This window comes from Pempheris klunzingeri, chromosome 10, assembly GCF_042242105.1.
Source record: "Pempheris klunzingeri isolate RE-2024b chromosome 10, fPemKlu1.hap1, whole genome shotgun sequence".
Lineage (NCBI taxonomy): Eukaryota > Metazoa > Chordata > Actinopteri > Acropomatiformes > Pempheridae > Pempheris > Pempheris klunzingeri.
In genome coordinates, this window is record NC_092021.1 from 26960655 (window position 1) to 26983984 (window position 23330).

General features: G+C 48.1%; 1 protein-coding gene across 1 annotated transcript in view; it reads right to left on the reverse strand.

Annotated features, from left to right (window-relative positions):
- LOC139208921 (titin-like) overlaps window positions 1-23330 on the reverse strand; it is a 210071-nt gene that overhangs the window by 23041 nt on the left and 163700 nt on the right. The window contains exons 166-176 of the mRNA XM_070838698.1: window positions 6186-23279; window positions 5804-6100; window positions 5072-5659; window positions 4665-4967; window positions 4283-4573; window positions 3686-3973; window positions 3276-3575; window positions 2935-3086; window positions 2704-2854; window positions 2302-2601; window positions 246-2012 (exon numbers count right to left, since the gene is read on the reverse strand). Of these exons, the coding sequence (XP_070694799.1) occupies window positions 246-2012; window positions 2302-2601; window positions 2704-2854; window positions 2935-3086; window positions 3276-3575; window positions 3686-3973; window positions 4283-4573; window positions 4665-4967; window positions 5072-5659; window positions 5804-6100; window positions 6186-23279 (21531 nt within the window). The remainder of the gene's footprint in view (window positions 1-245; window positions 2013-2301; window positions 2602-2703; window positions 2855-2934; window positions 3087-3275; window positions 3576-3685; window positions 3974-4282; window positions 4574-4664; window positions 4968-5071; window positions 5660-5803; window positions 6101-6185; window positions 23280-23330) is intronic.

The window sequence follows — 23330 nt, forward strand, 5'->3', positions numbered from 1 at the left end:
AACACATTTAAACATAACTATATCTCATCTGTAAAGGTGACATCTGATACTTTGTTACTTCAAGAAATATGCTTGCTGTCTAATATAACAGGTTCGGAAGTGTATGAAGGCAATTTTTCCTATGTGATGAAACTAGCTAGCAAGTTTATTTTACATCCAAGACCTATTTCTCTAAGATGAGACTGAGTATTTCCTAAAATGTCACATCTCAACACAGATCGATGTAGTATTTAGCGTGTGCTTACCAACAGGGGAAATAGCAAGTGCATGTTTGCTCTGTTCGCTAACAGCACTGAGTCCAGCATTGTTCTCAGAATAGACTCTGAAGGAGTACTCCAGACCCTCCATGAGACCGATGATCCTGTACTCTCTGTTGGAGATGATGGTGGAGTTCACCTTCTGCCACATGAGACTGTTCCTGTCCTTCTTCTCAACATGATAGCCCAAAATCGGGGATCCTCCATCGAAGCCTGGGGCCTCCCACTTGATGGTCATGCCGTCACTGGTGATGTTGTAGGCCACTGGCTTTCCAGGGGGGCCTGGAGGTTTGTACTGGTGCTGGGCAACAATTTCGGTGGAGTTGAGTGGTTCACTGACTCCATACTTGTTTTCTGCACGGACTCTGAACTGGTACTGAGTTCCCTTGACCAGGTTGGGAATCTTGAAGGTGGTCCTGACAACACTAGAGCAGACCATCTTCCAGTTGGCCTGGGAGGTCTCACGTTTCTCAACACTGTAGCAGGTGATCTCGCCACCTCCGTCTTCCATCGGCTGATCCCAGGAGATGATGATACTCTGGGCTTTGATCTCATCGAAGCGGATGGGACCAACAGGCACCGATGGGGGTCCCAGAGTGATCACATTAATGTCAAAGTAGTTCTTGACGACTCTGTTGTCCAGAACCAAGGTGTACTGGCCGGCATGCTCCTTCTTGGCACCTCTGACTGTGACCGCAGTCTTGTTGTCGGTGGTCCTGAAGCGAACCTTCTCACTTTCCTTCAGAGGCAAGTTATCCTTTAGCCAGCTGATTGCTGGACTGGGTTTACCCTTGAAGGGCAACTCGATGTGGATGTTCTGACCAACACGAACAGCAAGCTCTCCATTGGGGTAGTCAATGAGGTTGGCCTCGGGTGGAATGATAAAGTCGATCACTGTGATGGGCCCAATCTGGGAGAAGTCGCTGTTGCCCTTCTCATTCTTGGCGAATACTCTGAAGTCCATGACAGCGTTCTCCTTGAGTCCTGTCACCTCACAGCTGCAGCGCTTGCAAGTCGCACCCAAAGTCCAGGTAGGATCTTCCTTGGATCTCTTCTCAATGATGTATTCAGTGATGTGGCTGCCACCATCATGGTCAGGTCTGGTCCACTGTAGAGTAACAGATTTCTTTGTGGAGTCCACCATCACCAGTTCCTTAACAGCTCCTGGAGTTTCTGTGGCTCTGACGGGTTCAGTGGTCTCGCAGGTGTCGCCCACGCCATACTCATTTTCAGCGGACACACGGAAGAAGTAAGCTATATCCTCCTCCAGGCCCGATACCTTGTAAGTTGTGTTGCCACACTCGGCTGTGATCACCTGGTAGGCTTTCATAGTTGAGCCCTTCTTCTCAACGATGTAATTAGTGACAGGGGAGCCGCCATCGATGAGAGGAGCTTCCCAGCTGAGGGTCAGCTTTCCTCTTGTCACATTCTTGATCATCAGTTTCTGGCAGGTGGATGGACTGTCCAGAACCTTGAGAGAAACGGTGATGATCTTAGATTCTCCAACGCCGTTCTCAATCTCCAGCAGGTACTTGCCGCAGTCATCACGGGTGACTTTGGGGATGAGGAGTGTTGTGGCTCTCTCAGTGCTGGTGACAGTGTAGCGGCTGTCACCAGCCATGTTGCGGTCGCCACGGCGCCAGGTGACGTTGGGGGCAGGTCGTCCCTTCAAGGGAATAAACACCTCCACGTCACGGCCAGCCCTGGCGGTGTATTGGGTCGTCATGGCAACATCCAAGTCCAAATCAGCCTCCTCTGTTGGAGAGAAGAGAAACACAAAAAGGGCAATTATTAATTATAACAATGACATCATTATAAGCCATCAGAAAATAATGGTCTGTATAATTCAAAGCACTTTAGATCACACCTACATGAGCACTTCAGTATAATAATCAATGTCATTCATTTTAAGTCATAAACATGATAGAAAAAATGGTTGTTTAATGCTGTAATGAACTCCTGTGATGGTTATTAGCAATATATTTTTATCTGGATCATAAACAAGCACAAAAGAGTCATGTCCTGCTTCTACATGAATACAAACCCAAGATATCTTTGGCTTGCACAGGCTGGTACATTTTGATGTCCTCTCCTTTGCCCTTGCAGTTCACAGCGTAGACTCTGAAGAAGTAATAGTTTCCAGGTTTAAGGTGGGACACCACATACTCGCAGGTCTTGACCTGTGGGTTGATGGTCACCCATTCTTTCTCCTCTGAGCTCATTTGGTCCAAAATGTAGTGTGTGATTTCACTTCCGCCATCGTAGACGGGCTTCTCCCAGCCGAGGGTGACAGAGGTCTTTGTGGAGTCAACCACACGCAGCTTGGACGGTTCACCAGGCAGATCTGAAAGAGACATGAATGTTGGCAGCGGTTCCATGTGAAGACCATAACAATAAAGTTAAGAAGTTCCTAAATACTGGCTCTAAGTGCTAATCAGAAGCATACCGATGGGGTCGTAGGCCTTGTAGAGGTCAGAAGCCTCAGAATAGTTTCCTGCTCCAGCCTTGTTGACAGCACAAACTCTGTACTGGTACTCATTGTTCTCCGCCAGGTTGGTGACTTTCTGTCTGGTGTCTCTGATGGTGCCTTTCACCACCTGGACAAAAAAATTAACATTATGATGCTTACGTATTCCAATTATCAGTGTTGTTTCTTTCTCTAAAGAGAAAAACAGACCTTGAACCACTGCAGACTCTTCTTCTCCCTCTTCTCCAGGTAGTAGCCGTCGATGTCGCTGCCTCCATCTAAAGCTGGTCTTTCCCAGATCACTGTCATAGTGGACTTGGTGATCATGGTCACTTTAGGCTTGGATGGCTCGCTAGGAGGAACTGTACAAAATACAAATGATGAGTTTACTTTTTCATTGTTTGAAGAAGACCTTCAAAATACTAATCTATTTTTTTGTGTAATTGAAAAATATAAACTACAACACTGAAGTTAAGTTCTTTTCCAAAGCTAACAATCTGGACTGAACAGCAGCTGTGGTGAATAAAGGTGAGTTTGTTCTGTTAACTTACCAAATGCGTTCCTGGCGACGATAGGCTCAGACTCCAGTGGATCTCCGATGCCATACTTGTTGACTCCACGGACCCTGAAGATATACTCGTTGCCCTGGATGAGTCTGGGCACGTTGACGATGCAGTCAACCAGTTTCTCTGAGACGATGGACCACATGACCCTGCTGGTCTCTCTCTTCTCCACAATATAATGTGTTACCATGGCACCGCCCTCATCAGCAGGCGGGGACCACATGATGGTGATGTTGTCGGCCGTCACCTTTTTGAACTGAATCTCTCCATCAGGGGGGCCTGGCTTGTCTGGAAAGGGACATATTCATGCATGTCAGGGTTTTTGCAGTACATAGAATACTTTTAATGCAAGGCAAAGTTTAAGTCATTAATACAGGTTTTAAATAACATCTGAATACCTTGAATGAGCAGCCTGACAACGGCGCAAGCAGATCCCAGAGAGTTCTTCACCTTGACCTCGTAGGTTCCAGAGTTCAGACGAGTGGTTTCCCTCAGATACAAACTGGTGGACTCAAACGTGTGTTTGAATGAGAGCTGGGCAGTGGGTTTAAGCTCTCTGCCATCCTTAAACCACTCGATAGTGGGAGCAGGCTTGGCGATGATATTGAATTTGAGTTCCACATCAGATTCAGCCCTGTACTTGACCTCATTGAGGTACTCCTGAGGCATTTCAATCTCTGGGGCACCTGATAAACCCAAAAAGAGGCGAGTGAGGTCAAATTCTGATGGATAGATGAATCACATATGACAGAACATGATGTGTTCATGTAGAAACAGATGAGAAAACAGCTCATCAATTGTAAAAGAACAAAAGAATAAAATATGTCTATATTTCCAGAATGCAATATCCAGTTTCACAAAAAACAGGAGTAGTAGAGGAACGGCCATAGAGACCAAAATCTAAAGTGCTCTTTCTGTGAGAAGAATAAAAGCACTACATTTTATGTAAATGCACAGTTTGGAATAAAATCCTCAAGAACACAAAAGAGACCTACCGTAGGTGTCCACGCATGTGGCTGGTCCAACAATCATGGACGGGTTGCTCACTGAGCCAACGGCATTCTTGGCCATGACTCTGAACTCGTACGTCTCGTCCTGGGTTAGACCAGTCACAGTATAGCGGGTGTCTGTGACATTGGTGAGGTTGGCCTTGGACCACTTGGCACCCTCTCTCTTCTCAATGATGTAGCCAGTGATCGGTGAACCGCCATCGTAGTTGGGCTTCTGCCAGGCCAGACTAATGGAGTTCTTGGTGATGTCACTAATGCGGAGGCTGGCGGGTGGCTCTGCAGGAACAGTGAACAACAGTGAGAACTTGTTGCTTCAAAACAAAATCTGATTTCCTTGACTTTTATAGGTTTTTGACATTAAACTCACCACAGGCATCAATGGCCAGGACCGAATCAGAAACCTTGCTGAAGGCGCTGATTCCAGCAGCATTCTCCGCCGCCACCTTGAACTCATAAATTAGTCCAGCGTTGATGTTGGTGACTTTGATGTGTGTAGCACGGATCACCATTTTGTTGACTCTCTGCCAGAGAATGCTGTTCTTGTCTTTCATCTGGAGATGGTAGCCAAACACATGGCTGCCACCATCTGACTTGGGCTCCTTCCAGGCTACAGTGATGGTCTCTCTGGTTACAGCTGTGATCTCTGGAGTCGATGGAGCATCAGGAAGAGCTGGAGGGTAACAGGCAGAGTTGAAGGGTGTTAACATCCTCATTGTGAAAAAACAGAGTATAAATGTGAAGATAAAAGGGGGATGTAAAACAAAGACCACTTACTGTAAGGAAGGCTGACACCGACAGTTGGTGAGTCAAGGTGTTCGCTGATTCCATATCTGTTCTCAGCCTTGATTCTGAACTGGTACTCCAGGCCAGTGGTCAGCTTCATGATCTTCATGGTGCAGCGGGCCACAGCAGAGGAGACGTCCATCCAGTTGGCTGTGGTTGTCTCTCTCTTCTGAATGATGTAGTTGGTGATGGGGCTGCCGCCATCATATGCCGGTGGTAGCCACCTCAGGCTCACGCTGTCTTCTGTGACGTCAAACAGCTCCACAGGTCCAAGCGGGGCGCTGGGACGGTCCAGAACCACAATGTTCACAAAGGACTTGGTCGTTCCACTGGAGTTGGAGGCAGTAATGTCGTAGCGTCCTGAGTCTTTAGCAATGCTCTCGCGCAAGGTGATCTTGATGCTGTCAGGGGTCACTTCAGAGTTGAACCTCATTGTTGACTTGAGCAGCACATTATCCTTGGACAGGGAGACTTTGGGCAAAGGCCGGCCTGACAGTGGGATCTCACACTTGAGGGTAGATCCAGCTCTAACATACACTGTGTTGTGGGGGAAGTCCTTCATGTTGATCTCAGGAGATTCTGGAGAAAAAAGTAACAAAGAGAGTTATAGCAGGGGAAATAGGGGGGTCATAATGTATAATTTGATTTGGTTAATGTGCTTGCTTATTCTTTTTGTATTCACTGTTTTACTAATCACAGTTGTTAATCTGATCTGTAACGTACCATGCTGGTCTTTGAGCAAAACAGGGGAAACCAGTTCCTTTATATCACTGAATCCAGCGAAGTTCTCAGCTCTGACTCTGAAGAAGTATTCAGCATTCTCCCTTAGACCAGACACTGTTAAGTGGACAGACTTGGTTACGCCACACTTAACCCACTTCTCCTGGCCTTTCTCCAGAGCTTCTACCAGGTAGCCAGTAATTCTGCTGCCTCCGTCTTGTTCTGGTTTAGCCCAGGCGAGGGACACACTCTCCTTGGTCACATCAGTCACACCCAGCTTTGGTGGTGGGCTTGGTTTTTCTGTAGAGACAGGACATAATGTGTTTATTGGTTTTGTTTTGCACAATAATAACACTCTATGTTACCACCTTTGAAAAATCTATACCTGTGATTTTCGTTCCCTCTTTGGTCTCAGCAGGAACACCGATGCCATACTCATTCTCTCCTGTCACTCTGAAGTAGTAGACTCCTCCCTCCTGCAGGTCTGACACCTTGTATGTCAGTCTGTGGCATGTGTCCGTCAGTCTGGTCCAGCCTTTCTTGCTGGCCTCACGGATATCAACAAGGTAGTTCTTGCACGGGCCTCCTCCTTCATTATCAGGAGTGTCCCAGGTTACACTAGCTGAGGTCTTGGTCACTTCCTTGACCTCTACACGGGCAGGAGGACCGGGGGAGTCCAGGACTCTGACATTGAGTGTCAAGGTGGCAGTTCCAGCAACGTTTGACAAGGTGACGGTATATTTACCAGAGTCGTTGCGAGTTGCCTTTTCTAAGGTGATGGAGGTGAAGGTGTCTGTGGTATCAATGACAGCACGAACTCTAAGGTCAACATCAGGCTTAGTCCATGTAACACTGGGGATGGGTTTTCCTCTGAAGGGCACTGTCATGGTGAATGAGCTTCCATCCCTCACAATAAGTGTCTTCCTCATCTCATTGCTGATGTCAAAGACAGGCTCCTCCTCTCTTTCTTTGGCGATTTGTTTGTCTGACTCAGGACTAGGCTCACTGACTCCAATCTTGTTAATGGACTTGACAACAAACACATATTCAGCCCCAGGTGTCAATCCAACCACTGTAAACTCTGTGTTCTTAGTGTTCTGGACTCCAACCATCCATTCATCATCTGAAGTCTTGCTGTATTCTACTCTGTAACCAGTCACAGGTGCTCCACCATCAAACAGTGGCTTGTTCCATGACAGGGTTACAGTGGTCTTGGTAGAGTCAATGATCTTAGGCTTAGCAGGAGGTGAAGGCAAGAACTGTGGGTCTTCAGCCTTGGTGAGTGGGCAAGGGATGCTGGGAGCACTGAGGCCAGCAGAGTTCTCTGCAAACACTCTATACTCATACTCACAGCCATCACGGAGGTGTGAGGCTTTGACTCTGAGGTCATAAACAGGTTTCTTGTTAACACGGCACCAGCGAAGGCCAGTCTTCTCTCGCTTTTCAATGACATAGCCAGCGATGCTGCTACCACCATCAGACACTGGTCTTTCCCAACAGATGGTCATTGCCTCACTTGTAACTGCGGTGACCTGGACATTAGTGGGAGCTGCAGGCACAGTGAATGGATCCATGGCCTTTACTGCCTCACTCTCTAGGGCCTCACCATCCCCATATTTGTTGACTCCCCTGACTCTGAAGATGTACTCGTTTCCTTTGAGCAGCTTCGTCACTTTACAGGTGGTTGCCTTCATGTCACCGTAGACAAGAGTCCAGGCAAGGCGACTGGTCTCGCGTTTCTCCACAATGTAATGCATGATTTCAGCCCCACCGTTCTCCTGAGGGGGTCCCCATGTTAGAGTGCATTTCTCTGCTGTAAGGCCAGACACCGCCAAAGGCCCGGACGCAGGCCCTGGTCTGTCCAGAACCTTGCAGTTGACAGCCACAGACCTGGTTCCTGCCACATTGTGCAGGGTCAGGACATACTGGCCAGAGTCCCTCCTGATAGTGTCTCTGACAATCAGTGTGGTTGCGAAGTTGGTGGAGGTGATTTCACACCTTGCTTTGGCCTCAATCTCCTTACCATCCTTAGACCATGAGACAACTGGAAGTGGACGACCTGTGATTTCGGCATCAATTCTAATGATATCTCCAGCCTTAATGACAACCAGCTGTCTGAACTTATCTTCCAGGATAATAGTTGGAGGATCCACATCATCCTTGACTGTGACAGCACCAGTGTTCTCTGAGGGAGCACTCAACAGCTCTGTAGAGTTCTTAGCAATGACATGGAAGTCATATTGGACATCCTCTGTGAGGCCTGTGACATCAAAGTAGGTGTCTTGCAGGTTAGTAAAGTTGCATTTCAGCCAGCGGCCATTGGGCAATTCTTTACGCTCAACAATGTAGCCAGTAATCTTTGCTCCACCATCAAACTCTGGCTTCTCCCAGAAGAGAGACACGGAAGTCCTGGTAATGTTGGTGACTTTGAGGTTACATGGAGGTGGACATGGATCCCTAGCTGCCACAGCTTCACTGGGTTTAGTGCATGGACCAATGCCAGCAATATTCTCAGCATAGACTCTGAACTGATACATCAGGCCTTCTTCAATGCCTGTCATCTTAAACTGGTTCTCAGCCAGCAGACCTCTGTTGACCTTGGTCCACAGGAGGCTGCTTTGGTCTTTGCATTCAATGTGATAACCAATAACAGGGCTTCCACCATCACTGGCAGGTCTGCCCCATTCCACAAGCATACCATACTTGGTGGCATGAGTAACACAAACATTGGTTGGAGGGCCAGGAGGCTCGAATGAATACTGAGCAACAATAGGAGCAGAGTCAATGGAAGAACTCTTGCCATAACGGTTCTCAGCTGCAATGCGGAATTGGTACTCTGTTCCCTGAGTGAGACGAGACACCTTGATAGATGTCCTAGCTACTGTGGCTGAAACAATCTGCCATGTAGTTGTGGTAGTGTCTCTCTTCTCCACCACATAGTTGTTGATCTGGCATCCACCATCATAGGCTGGAGGATCCCAAGACAGAGAGACGAAGTCAGCACTCACCTCATCCACCTTAATGTTGCTGGGTGGGCCAGGTTTGTCTAGGATTACAACAGAGACTTCAGCTGTCTTGGTGCCTACAGAATTACTCAGAGTAATCTCATACTTTCCAAAATCCTCCTTGGTTGCATCCTTGATGATAATCTTGGATGAGGTCTTGGAATTAACAACATTGACCCTGGTCGTCTGTTTAAGCACATGGCCGTCCTTCTTCCAGGACACCTCAGGCTGAGGTCTGCCTTTGAAAGGAACATCTATCTTCAGGTCATCTCCTGCTTTTACACTGTATGTGTTGAACAACAGGTTCACAATAGGTTCCATTGTGATGTCCTTCACCACCACAGGGGCAGCCAGAGGCTTGGCATCACTCTTTCCCTTATCATTCACAGCAGTCACCCTGAAGGAGTATTCCTCTCCGGTTGTGAGTCCATCAATAGTAGCTTCCAGGGCCTTGACTTCACTGCATACAGCCCATTTGTCATCTCCCTTGGGCTGCATCTCTACAATATAATTTGTAATCTTGCTGCCTCCATCATGATCAGGTTTCTCCCAGGAGAGGGTGACAGTGTGACGAGTCACATCAACCAGGACAACCTTACCAGGAGGCAAAGGAGCCTCAGACACCTTGACTTGTTCGGTGGAAGCAGGCAGACCTACTCCCAGCTCATTCACAGCCAACACACGGAAATAGTATCGGCCTCCCTCCTGCAGGTCTGAAATAATGTACGAGTTCCTCACACAGTTTGTGCAAACACTACTGAATGCCATTCTCTTCTGCTCTCTCTTCTCCACAATATAGTGTGATATCTTAGCCCCACCATCAATTAGAGGAGGCTCCCAGGAGATAGCAACAGAAGTCCTCTTCACATCCTTAACCTCCAGGTTGGTAGGAGCGCTGGGGGAGTCCAGAACTCTGACATTGATGAAGGCTGATTTAGAGCCACTGAGGTTCTCGAGGGTTAGCACATATTTGCCAGTGTCGAATCTGTCAACATTCTCAATCACCAACATTGTGTAAGAGCTTGTGACATCAATCTGAGCACGCTCATTCAGAGTGCCATCAGCCTTTGACCATCTGACCTCAGGCTCAGGCTTTCCTCTGATTGTCACAAACAGACGCAGGGTGGCTGTGGCACGAACATTGACCATCTTCCTCAGGTCGGCATCCAGCTCAATTTCAGGAGCCTCCAGCTTTTCTGCGGCGATCACAGACCCAGGAACATCCACATGCTCTCCTACTCCCTCACAGTTGACAGCACAGATGCGGAAGTTGTACTCTGCATTCTCCTTCAGTCTCTTCACAGTGTAGTGAGTGGCCTGAACACCAGTGTGTGATGTGCATATGACCCACTCATCATCTGCTGCCTCCTTCATTTCAACAATATACCCACTGATCTGAGCCCCACCATCATAGATGGGCCTGGACCAGGACAGAGAGACTGTGGTGCTTGAATGGTCAGTGACTTTGGGGTTATTTGGAGGTCCTGGTGGATAAATGGCATCACATGCTTTGATGTATTCAGTTGGTGAACTAGGCTTTCCCACACCAGCAGCATTTTCTGCTGAGACCCTGAATTCATAGGAGTGGCCCTCTGTGAGACCTGTGCATCTGAATCTCAGGTCAGTCAGCCTCTTCTTGTTGCACTTGGTCCATCTAACGCCATCCTTATCGCGTTTTTCAAGGACATATCCTTCAATCTCAGCTCCTCCATTATGCTCTGGCCTCTCCCAGGTAAGCACGATGGAATCCCTGGTAATAGCGCTGGCCTCTGGGGTGGAGGGGGCACTGGGAGTGGTGAAGGGGTTACGAGCAATAACAGGGTCAGACTCCAAAGGCTCACCAACACCATATTTATTCACAGCTGTGACTCTGAAGATGTATTCATTGCCAGGCAGAAGTTTTGTGATTTTGTAGCTGATGGCTTGGATCTTGGGCTCAACCATGGTCCATGACAAACGACTGGTCTCTCTCTTCTCAATGATGTAGTGAGAGATACTGGCTCCACCATCATGTGAAGGATGGTTCCAGTGCAGGTAGCATTTCTCAGCTGTGACCCCTTTGACTTCTAGAGGGCCATCCGGAGGACCGGGTCTATCCAGAATTTTAACATTAACTGGGATCATCTTGACCCCTCCCACATTGACAAGTTTGAGGACAAAGTGGCCACCATCCACTCTGACGCAATCCTTGACTGTCAGAATGGTATGTGTGAGCGTGGTCTTGACCTCCATTCTTTGAGTGGTTTTGTCAATTTCTTTTCCATCCTTTAACCAAATGACCTCAGGCAGAGGTTTGCCAGTGTAGTCAGCATCAATGATGAATGTCTCGGCGGCATTAACAATAGTCAGATCCTTGAATTTAGAATCCATAGTGGCGTCTGGAGCCTCAATTTCATCTTTGGCTGTAATTTCTCCTGTGCCCTGAGAAGGACGGCTGGAAATGCCAGCAGCATTTTTGGCAACAACTCTGAACTCGTAAACACAGTCCTCAGTAAGACCAGTAAGCGTGTACTGGGTATCAATGATGTTGGTGAAGCTGGCCTTCATCCAACGGGTATCTGGATGCTTCTTCCTTTCAATCACATAGCCAGTGATTGCACTGCCTCCATCATACTGAGGCTTGGTCCACTGGAGTGTCACATGGTTTCTGGTGATTTCAATAGCCTCGGGTGCACCTGGTGGGTCACAGGGGTCCCTGGCTACTGTGCTTTCAGAGACTTTGCTAACTGGGCTGAGTCCAGCAATGTTCTCAGCATAAACTCTGAATTCATACTCAATACCTTCTTCCAGCTCTGTGGTCTTGAAACGTGTCTCTGGGATTAGAAGCTTGTTGAGTTTAGTCCACAAGAGGCTGTTCTTCTCCTTTCTCTCAAGGTGATAGCCTATGATGGGGCTGCCTCCATTGTTGGTTGGAGCCTTCCACTCAACAACCATGTTATCCTTGGTTGCAGCAGAAACTATGGGTGTTCCTGGGGCGGCAGGCTCACTGAATGGATATTGCGCAATAACAGAGGGAGAGACAATGGCAGAACTCTTGCCATATCTATTCTCAGCAGACACTCTGAACTGATACTCAACTCCAGTCTTCAAATTGGTGACTTTGATGGTTGTTCTGGCAATAGTAGCAGACACAATCTGCCATGCTGTAGTGGTGGTGTCTCTCTTTTCCACAATGTAGTTGTTGATCTGACAGCCTCCAGTATACTCTGGTAGCTCCCAGGAGAGAGTGACATAATTAGAGCTCACTTCCTCAACCTTCACAGGGCCTGTGGGTGGGCCAGGCTTATCAAGAATGATAACAGTTATCTCCTCTGTAGATGTCCCAATACTGCTGGTGGCTGTGACAATGTATTTACCAGCGTCTTCCTTATTTGCATCCTTAATGCACAGTTTAGTAGATGATGGTGTGCTGGATACATTTAGTCTGGTTGTTTCCTTAAGAGCCTGTCCATCCTTCTTCCATTCAACCTTGGGAACAGGGCGTCCAATTACTGGAATCTCAATCTTCAGGTCCTCACCCTGCTGTAAGCTGTAAGTGTTGAATGTCATCTTGAATTTTGGCTCGACAGTCACATCTTTAGCAGTGACTGGTGCAGCCAGAGACCTGGGGTCACTCTTGCCTTTCTCATTGAAAGCTGAAACTCTAAACAAGTACTCATGTCCTGCACTGAGGCCTAAGACAGTGCCCTCACAAGCTTTGGTTGTGGCGGCCACCACCCATTCCTCTGAGCCCACAGGTTGCATCTCAATGTAGTAGCCAATGATCCTGCTGCCTCCATCATGATCTGGCTTCTCCCAGGACAGTGAAGCAGTGGTTTTGGTCACTTCAGTCAAAGTGATCTTACCCACAGGCAGAGGAGGCTCAGAGGTCTTTACTGAATCTGATGTCTCAGCTGGTTGTCCCACACCAAACTCGTTCTCTGCTAAGACTCTGAAATAGTAGATAGTGCCCTCAGTGAGGCCAGTGATGCGGAAGCTTGTCTTTGTGCACTTGTTGTCCACATTAGAGTAGACCTTCCTGGTGGACTCCCGCTTTTCAACCAGGTAATTCTTGATTCTTGCACCCCCATCAATAATAGGAGGCTCCCAGGTCAGTGTGACGCTTTGCCTCTTAATGTCTTTTACTATTAGGTTCAGAGGGGCCCCTGGAGTGTCCAGAACTTTAACAGAGACAAAGGCTGATTTGGTTCCAGCAGTGTTTGCCAAGTTGAGGATGTATTTTCCAGCATCATATCTGTCACAGATGTCAATGGAGAGCTGTGTGTAGTCTTCACCGGTCTCTATCTGAACTTTACTGGGCAGTTCACCATCCTCCTTGGCCCAGCTGATCTCAGGAATGGGACGGCCCTTAAATGGAATGCAGATTCTCATTGAGCCTCCTGCGCGGACAACTATTCCCTTCCTGAGCTCTGAATCCAGAATCACCTCAGGAGGATCAATTTTATCCATAGGTTTCACAACTCCCTGGATGTCTGTGGGCTCACCAACACCCATCTTATTAATGGCACAAACGCGCACCTTATATTCCTGGTGCTCTATCAACTTGGTGATGGTAAACTTGGTAGCATTAACTCCAGAGGGTGGAGTGCATATGGTCCACTCCTCCTCCTCAGCTTTGGTAATTTCCACAGCATATCCTTGAATCTCACAACCACCATCATAGATGGGCCTGTGCCAGGCCAGACTGATGGAATCTTTAGTCATGTCGACCACATGGACATTGCTGGGACAGCCTGGCTCAAACATAGGGTCACAGGCTTTATGGTAGGGTGTAGCTGCGCTTGGCTGACCCACTCCGGCTACATTCTCAGCAGATACCCTGAATTCATACTCATGGTCCTCAGTTAGTCCTGTTACTCTGAAACGCAAGTCTGTCACTCTGCGTTTGTTGCACTTGGTCCACCTCACTCCGGCTCTGTCTCTTTTCTCAACAATGTAGCCACCAATGTCACTACCTCCAGTGGTCTGAGGGCGGTTCCAGCACACAGTCATGGAGTCCCTGGTAATGTTAGTGATCTCAAGCTCCTGAGGTGCGCCAGGAGGAACAAATGGATTCCTCATGATAACTGGTGCTGATTCAAGAGGCTCGCCCACACCATATTTGTTCACAGCCATGACTCTGAAGATGTACTCGTTACCCTTCAACAGTTTGGTAACCTTGAACATGGTAGCGCCACAGTCACCGGAGACCACAGTCCATGCCAGGCGGCTGGTTTCTCTCTTCTGAATAACGTAGTGAGAAATGCTTGCTCCCCCATCGTGCCTGGGTGGCAGCCATGACAATGAGCACTTCTCCTCAGTGACGTTGCCGACAGTAAGAGGACCCTCTGAGGGACCTGGTCTGTCCAAGACCTTCACACTGAATGGGACAGTCTTAGATCCAGCTACATTTGTCAAAACCAGAGTGTAATTTCCACCATCCACTCTGATGGCATCCTTCACAATAAGCAAAGCCTTAAAATCTGTGTTTTTGATCTCAGCTCTTGCTGAGTTTTCAACTTCCTCATTTCCCTTGAACCACTGAGCTGTGGGAATGGGCTTTCCTTCCACACTGGCCTCCAGGCTGAAAGTCTCTCCAGCATTAATAACAATGGTCTGGTTGTACATGGCATCTGTCTCACACTTAGGTGTTTCAACTTCATCCTTGGCTGTGATGGATCCTGTGCTATCAGAGGGCTTGCTGACAGCACCAGCTGCATTCCTTGCAATTACTCTGAAGTCATATTTACTGTCTTCTGTCAGGCCAGTGACTGTAAATTCATGTTCAATGACGTTCGCAAAACTAGCCTTCATCCACTTTCCTTCAGGGAGGTCACGTTTCTCCACTACGTAGCCGGTAACTAAGCTTCCACCATCATACTCTGGAGGGCCCCACTTCAGCTTCACTGAGTGTCTGGTCACAATCAGAGCTTCAGGATGACGTGGAGGATCACATGGGTCACGGGCTACATACACCTCAGAGACTTTGCTGCATTTTCCAATGCCAACAATATTTTCAGCATAAACTCTGTACTCATACTCAATGCCTTCCTCAAGAGGGGTAGATTTAAACCTACAGTCTTGGATGAGCATTTTGTTGATCTTGGTCCAGAGGATGCTGTTCTTCTCTTTCCTCTCCAGATGGTAACCCAAGATAGAACTGCCACCATCGGATGGAGGTTTGTGCCACTCAACCACCATATAGTCTTTAGTGTATAAAGACACAAATGGTGTTCCTGGTGGGCCAGGCTCCTGGAACGGATACTGTGCCAAAACAGGCTCTGAATCAATTGCATAACTCTTTCCATATCTATTCTCAGCATAGATTCTGAACTGGTATTCAGCGCCTGTCTTCAGATTGCTCACTTTAAGCGTGGTTCTGGCCACAGTAGCCGATACAACCACCCAGTTGGTTGTGGTTGTGTCTCTCTTCTCCACCACATAGTTGGAAATTGGACAGCCACCTGTATATGTAGGAGGTTCCCAGGAAAGAGTAATACTCTCAGCACTGATGTCCTCCATCTTGACAGGCCCTGTTGGTGGGCCTGGTTTGTCCAAAGTGATCACCTCAATAGTGGCATCCTTGGAACCCAGCGCATTGGCGACAGAAATGCTGTACATGCCTCCATCCTCTCTGGTGGCATCTTTTATGGTGAGAGTGGAGTGATGTGCTGAGTCAGTTACATTGACTCTGGTGGTCTGCTTAAGGGCAGCTCCGTCCTTGGTCCAAGTGATGGTTGGCTTTGGATGGCCAGCAACTGGGACCTCTATCTTGAGGTCATAGCCCACCTGGACACTGTAGGTGCTCACTTTGGGTCTAACAGCAGGCTCAATGACAAGATCTTTTACTACAACTGAGTGTGCCAGTTGTCTGGGGTCACTTCTGCCCTTGTCATTTACAGCAGCAACCCTGAACTGGTACTCGTCTCCCTTGCATAAGTTTGTCACTACAGTCTCGATTGCCTTCACGCTTGCACACAAAGACCAAGTTTCACTGTCCTTAGGTGCCAGTTCGACTTCATAATGGCTGATCCTGCTGCCACCATCATGTACAGGCTTCTCCCAGGTGAGAGTTACAGTGCTATTAGTGACATCGACAACACTGACCTTACCAGGCGGTTGGGGTTTCTCAGATATCTTAATTGGTTCTATAGTTTTAGCGGGGAGACCCACACCATATTCATTCTCAGCCAGGACTCTGAAGAAGAAGATTCCACCCTCTGGAAGAGGTTCAACTTTCCATGACATCCTATTACAGGTGGTGATGGGAGAGTAAACTTTCCTGGTGCTCTCACGCTTCTCAACAATATAATGCTTAATTTTTGAGCCGCCATCCAGAAGTGGAGGCTCCCATGTGAGAGTGACAGAATTTTTAGTAATTTCTTTCACGATAAAGTTAGTTGGTGGACTAGGTGAGTCCAGCACTCTGACACTGATGAAGACTGACTTCACTCCGCTGGCATTCTCTGCAGTCAGGACGTACTTGCCACTGTCAAATCTGTCAACATTCTCAATGACCAGTGAAGCATAGTTTCCTGTGTTGTCAATCTGGGCAGTCTCCTTAATCTCACCCTCAGCCTTGCTCCATTTCACCTCAGGAGCTGGACGACCTCTCACAGGAACAAACAGCCTAAGAGTGCTTGCTGATCTAATGTTGATCATCTTTCTCATATCAGCATCCAGGTCAAGATCTGGAGCCTCTAGCTTCTCCTCCATAAGAATCTTTCCTGGAACATCAGCATGCTCACCAACACCAACTTTGTTGATGGCACACACTCTGAATTGGTACTCATGCTTCTCCAGAAGCTTTTTCACGGTAAACTTAGTGTCTGGGATTCCAGTGGGAGGAGTACATATAAACCACTCATCAGATGCCCCATCGCAGGCCTCAACAATGTAAGCCTGAATCTCACAGCCACCATCGTAGATGGGTTTGCCCCATGTCAGGGAGACAGTGGACCTAGATGTGTCCACCACCTTAGGGTTGTTTGGTGGGCCTGCTTTGAAGATAGGATCCAATGCTTTGTAGTACACTGTTGGTGTGCTAGGTGTACCAACACCTGCAGCATTCTCAGCAGCGACTCTGAATTCATAGCTGTGGTTTTCCAGGAGCCCTGTCACTCTGAAGCGCAGCTCACTCACTGTACGCTTGTTGCACCGGGTCCATCTCACACCGTCCTTGTCACGTTTCTCAATAACGTATCCTTGGATGGAGCTACCACCATCATTAGTTGGTCTCTCCCAGGTCACCACCATGGAGTCTTTGGTGATTGTGGAGACTTCTACCTCTGTTGGTGGGTTGGGAGTGACAAATGGATTTCTGGCAATCATTGCCTCTGATTCCAGAGGCTCACCAATTCCATATTTGTTGACTGGAATCACTCTGAAGATGTACTCATTACCAGGAAGAAGTTTTGTGATCTTCAGGTTCAGTGTCTGAACTTTTTGTTCAACTACAGTCCAAACCAGTCGACTGGTTTCCCTCCTCTCAACAATGTAATGAGAAACATCACTACCTCCATCTTGCAGGGGAGATTTCCAGGCAATGGAGCATTTTTCATTGGTGACCCCATAAATGGAAATAGGGCCCTCGGGTGGACCTGGTCTGTCCAGGACCTTGACATTAATGTTAACGGATTTCTCTCCTCCAACATTCTTTACCAGCAACGTGTACTGACCTCCATCAACACGGATAGCTTCTTTAACAATTATACAAGCTGTAAAGTCTGTGTTTTTCAGCTCTAGACGAGCTGCTTCAGTAATCTCTTTGCCCCCCTTCATCCAGTGTACTGTGGGCACAGGCTTACCAAAGATAGCAGCTTCAAGCCTGAATGTCTCTCCAGCATTTACCACCACAGCCTGGGAGTACTTAGCGTCCAAGTCAATCTTGGGTGGATCCACCTCATCCTTGGCAGTGATGGATCCAGTAGAATCAGAGGGGAGACTGAAGACACCCGCTGCATTCCTGGCGATGACGCGGAATTCATAAATCTGATCCTCGGTAAGTCCTGTGACAACAAATTCAGTCTCAATGACGTTGGCGAAGCTGGCCTTCATCCAGCGGCCAGCTCCCTTCTTTTTCTCAACCACATAGCCTGTGATCTTGATGCCGGCATCATACTCAGGTTTGGTCCATCTGAGTGTCACTTTATTCCTTGTCACAATAACAGCCTCTGGTTTTCCTGGTCTGTCACAAGGATCTCTGGCCACTTGCATTTCACTGACTTTGCTGACTTTGCTGATGCCGACGATGTTCTCAGCATAGATTCTGAACTCATATTCAATACCCTCCTCAAGGCCAACAACCTTGAATCTGGTCTCTGGAATAAGTTGTTTATTCTGTTTCACCCACAGTATACTGTTTCTCTCTTTGAGCTCTAAGTGGTAGCCCGAAATTTTGCTTCCACCATCATTGCTGGGTTTCTCCCACACAACCACCATGCTCTCCTTGTTAGCTGACTGGACCACAACAGAGCGTGGTTGGCTGGGCACTTCAAATGGATACTGAGCAATAATGGTTTCAGAGAGCAGCATTGTAGACTTGCCATATCTATTCTCTGCAGCAATCCTAAACTGGTACTCAGACCCAGTCTTCAGGCGGGCTGCCTTGATAGTGGTTCTGGCCACTGTGGCTGACACAATCTGCCAGTTAGTGGTAGATGTGTCTCTCTTCTCAACAATATAGTTGTTGATAGAGCAGCCACCATCATAGTCTGGAGCATTCCAGGACAGGATCACACTGTCAGCAGTGACTTCATCCATCTTAATTGGGCCTGTTGGAGGACCGGGCTTATCTAGAACAACAACACTGATGTCTGTAGATGCCTCTCCAGCTGTGTTGTTCAGTTTGATCGTGTATATGCCCACATCATCTCTGCAAGCTTCCTTAATAACCAGGAGAAGGTTTTTGTCTGTGGCTTCAGAATTGACTCTTGTTGTCTCCTTCAGAGCAACACCATCTTTAAGCCAAGTTGCTGTAGCCTTAGGACAGGCGGTATATGGTACATCTATCTTCAGGTCATCTCCTGCCAACACACTGAATGTGCTGAAAAGCACTTTGAAGGTTGGTGAGATAACCAGGTCTTTAGCCACCACAGGCAAACTGAGAGGACGTGGATCACTGACTCCCTTTTCATTGGTGGCAGAGATGCGGAACATGTACTCCTCTCCCTGTGTAAGGCCAGTTACAACAGCCCCATTGGTCTTTACCACCATGACCTGGGTCCACTTCTCACTGCCTTTACCCTGCATTTCAACAATATAGCCGGTGATTCTGCTACCGCCATCATGGTCAGGCTTTTCCCAAGTGAGTGTGACGCTGGTGCTGGTAACTTCTTGCAGGGACACCTTGCCTGGTGGTAGAGGCTTCTCTGACACTTTAATTGGTTCAACAGTTTCCACTGGGAGGCCGATACCAAATTCATTCTCAGCCAGGACTCTAAAGCTGTACATCTTGCCTTCTTCCAGGTCTCCAACTTTCCAACTAGACTTATGGCAGCTGGCACAGACCGTCGAGTAGGCCTTTCTGGTTGACTCACGCTTCTCCACAACATAGCTGCGGACTCTGGAGCCACCATCAATGAGAGGTGCATCCCATACAATGGAAACTGAATCTCTGGTGACCTCCTTGATGGTCAGATTCTGAGGTGGTCCAGGAGTATCTAGCACCCTCACATTAACGAAAGCTGTCTTGCTTCCTGAAGCATTCTCTACAGTCACCATGTATTTACCTCCATCAAACCTGTCAACGTTGTCTACCTGAAGAGTGGTAAACGATGAAGTGATTTCAATGTTAGCTCTGTCCAGAGATTCTCCATGCTCTCTTGACCATTTTACTTCAGGTGCTGGTCTACCCTTGATAGGGACAAAGAGTCTGAGTGTGCTACAGGCTCTGATGCAGACCACCTTACGCAGCTCTGCCCCGAGTTCGATTTCCGGAGGAAGCAGTCTGTCTTCAGCCTTGGGAGTTCCAGGAACAGCAGCGGGCTCTCCCACTCCTTCACAATTAGTGGCACAGATATTGATTTTGTACTCTTGGTTTTCCTTCAAGTTGGTGATGGTGAACGAAGTGGCTGTCCATCCCTTCTTGGGAGTGTGAATTGTCCACTCATCCTCCTCAGGCAGGCAGGTCTCCACTATGTAACCAGTGATTTCAGAACCACCATCATAAACAGGCTTGTTCCAAGCAAGGGTGACGGAGGACTTTGTTGTGTCCAGTACTCTGGGGTTCCCTGGAGGTCCAGGCTGGAAGATGGTGTCTACGGCTTTGTAGAATGGACTGGCTAGACTAGGCTGACTTAGACCAGCATTGTTCTCAGCAAGAACTCTGAATTCATATTCGTGTCCTGGTGTGAGGCCAGAGACTTTGAATCGCAGGTCAGTTACAGTCCTCTTGTTGCATTTCACCCAACGCAGACCAGTCTTATCCCTTCTCTCGATTACGTAGGTGTTTATTCTGCTGCCTCCATCGTGTTCAGGACGCTCCCAGCAGACGACCATGGAGTCCTTGGTAATGGTGGTGACTTCAGGCTGCTGGGGTGGATCACTTGGCACATATGGGTTGGCACAGATGACAGATTCAGACTCCAGGGGCTCGCCCACGCCATACTTGTTAACAGCCATGACTCTGAAGATGTACTCATTGCCCTTCAGAAGCTTTGTGACCTTGAATCTGTTGGCCTGAAGGTCTGTGGCCACATTTGTCCATGCCAATCTACTTGTCTCACGCCTCTGAATGATAAAGTACTCGATCTTGGCACCGCCATCATGTGTTGGATGCAGCCAGTTAAGGACACATTTCTCAGCTGTGACATCAGATACACTGAGGGAGTCAGGTGGTCCAGGTCTGTCCAGCACTTTGACATTGAATGTGAACTTGGCAAATCCACCAGGATTGCTGGCAGTCAGAGTAAAAGCACCACCATCCCTTCTCAGGGAATCTTTGTTTATTAGAGTTGTGTGGAAGTCAGATGTTTTAATCTCCAGCTTGGCTGTATCCTCAAGTTCTTTACCTTCCTTGGTCCATACCAGAGATGGGATTGGCCTGCCGGTCACATTGGCCTCCAGCTTGAACACCTCTCCTGCCATGACAATAACATTGCTACTATATGATGCATCAACATCAAGCCTGGGCTCCTCAATGTCATCTCTGCATGTGATTGCCTCTGATGACTGGGATGGAGCGCTGGCGGCACCAGCTGAGTTTTTAGCAATCACACGGAATTCATAAGTTGCATCTTCAGTTAAACCACTGACAGTGTAAACAGTTTCTAAGATGTTGTTGAAGTTGGCTTTGAGCCAGCGTCCATTGGGCATCTCTCTCCTCTCTACAGTATATCCAGTGATAGAAAATCCACCATCTCCCTCTGGTTTCTTCCATGACACTGTCACCTCATGTCTGGTGATGTTCAGTGCCACAGGCCTGCCTGGTGGGTCAACTGGGTCCAAAGCGTACATAGGCTCAGAGGGTTTGCTTGGTTTGCTGAGACCGGCCATGTTTTCAGCAGTAACACGGTGTTCATATACGATTCCATCAACAAGGCCTGTTGATTTGAAGATATTTCCAACAATAAGAGCTTTGCTGATCCTCTGCCACAGAATGCTGTTTTTCTCTTTTCTGTCCATGTGATAGCCCAGGATGGCGCTGCCTCCATCAGAGGAAGGCTCATTCCAACTCAGAGTCATAGCATCCTTGTTGAAGGATGTGACCACAGGAGTGCCTGGCTGGCCTGGCACATCAAATGGATAGGCAGCTATCACTGGTTCAGACACAATGCATGGTCCGATGCCGTATCTGTTCTGGGCCTTGACACGGAACTGATATTGGGTTCCAGTGTTGAGTCGGGCTGCCTTGAACGTGGTGCGGATCACCGTAGCTGCCAACTCCATCCAGGAGGTACCAGTAGTCTCCCGCATTTCAACAATATAGTTGTTGATGGGAACACCTCCATCATTCTCGGGTGGCTCCCACGACATGAGAACATAATCACACGAGACCTCGTCCAGCTTGATGGGACCAGTGGGAGGACCTGGAATGTCATGGACCAGGACTGTGATCGTCTCAATCACTGTGCCCAGCATGTTCTTTCCAGTCATGGAGTACTGCCCTCCATCAGTCCTCTTACTCTCGTTGATATTGAGGATAGTTGATGTTGCTGTGGTTTCAGTGTTGATTCTTTGTGTCTCCTTGAGCGCAATGTCTCCCTTCTTCCAGGAAACCACAGGTTTGGGTTTGCCAAGCACTGGAATCTCCACCTTGACGCGGTCCCCTGCCTTGGCGATGACCGTCTTCTGGTAGACTCCACGCAGGTCAAAGGAGGGAGCAGAAGTTTGTTCTTTGATAATAGCGGGCCTGCTTTCACGGGGATCGCTCCTGCCTGATGCATTGACAGCCATTATGCGGAAGGTATATTCTGCACCCTCAATCAGATCTGTGATGGTGTAGTCCAGAGCCTTGATGGTGGCCATGTGCACCCACTGTTCAGAGTCCTTCTTCTGGGCCTCAATGACGTATCCAGTGATCAAGCTGCCGCCATCATGAAGGGGCTTGGTCCATGCCAGGCTGGCACTGTCAGCTGTCACATCTGTGACATACAAGTTCTCTGGAGCAGAGGGGGCCTGGGATACTCTGATTGGCTCAGGGGTTTCAGCGGGCTCACCTACACCCAGGTCATTCTCAGCAGAGACACGGAAATAGTAGTAAGCTCCCTCTGCAAGGTCTGAAACTTTGAAGGAACACTTCTGCCATGTGGTGCTCAGAACTGTGTAGGCCTTCTTGGTGGCCTCTCTTTTTTCAACAACGTAATTGTGGATTTTAGAACCACCGTCAATTATGGGGATTTCCCATTGGAGGGTGATGCTGTTCTTAGTGATCTCTCTAGGTTTTAGGTTGACTGGTGGTCCTGGTGTGTCAAGAACTTTCACATTAACAAAGCCAGTCTTCTTTCCAGCAACATTCTCCATACAGAGGTTGTACTTTCCAGCATCATACCTGGTGCAGTCAGGAATAACCAGGAGAGTGTAGGACTCTGTGGTATCAATGTGTGCACGTGTTTTCAGGTTGGTATCATCTTTGCTCCAGGTTACTTCGGGAACAGGACGACCCCTGATGGGAACAAACATACGGATTGAAGCACGGCACCTGACCACCAGGGTTCTCCTGAGTTCAGCATCCAGCTCAAAGTCCGGCACTGTCTCCTGATCCACCAGTTCAATCACTTTCTCAACCTCTGCAGGCTCTCCAACTCCCTCAGAGTTCACAGCCGTGACTCTGAAGTGGTATTTGCCTCGTTTTTGAAGTTTACCAATAACATATTCAGTAACTTTCACTGGGTACTGTGTCTCCACCTCCCAGTCATCATGACCTTCTTTTTTGTACTCAACAATATATCCCTCTACTTCAAGACCACCATCATAGTGAGGTCGGCCCCAGGCGAAGGTGGCAGAGTGTTTTGTGGTGTCTGTAATTCTGGGGTTGGATGGAGGACCAGGTGGATCTAATAAACAAGAAAAACAGGAGGTTAAAGAACTGTAAGGGTGCCTTTTTA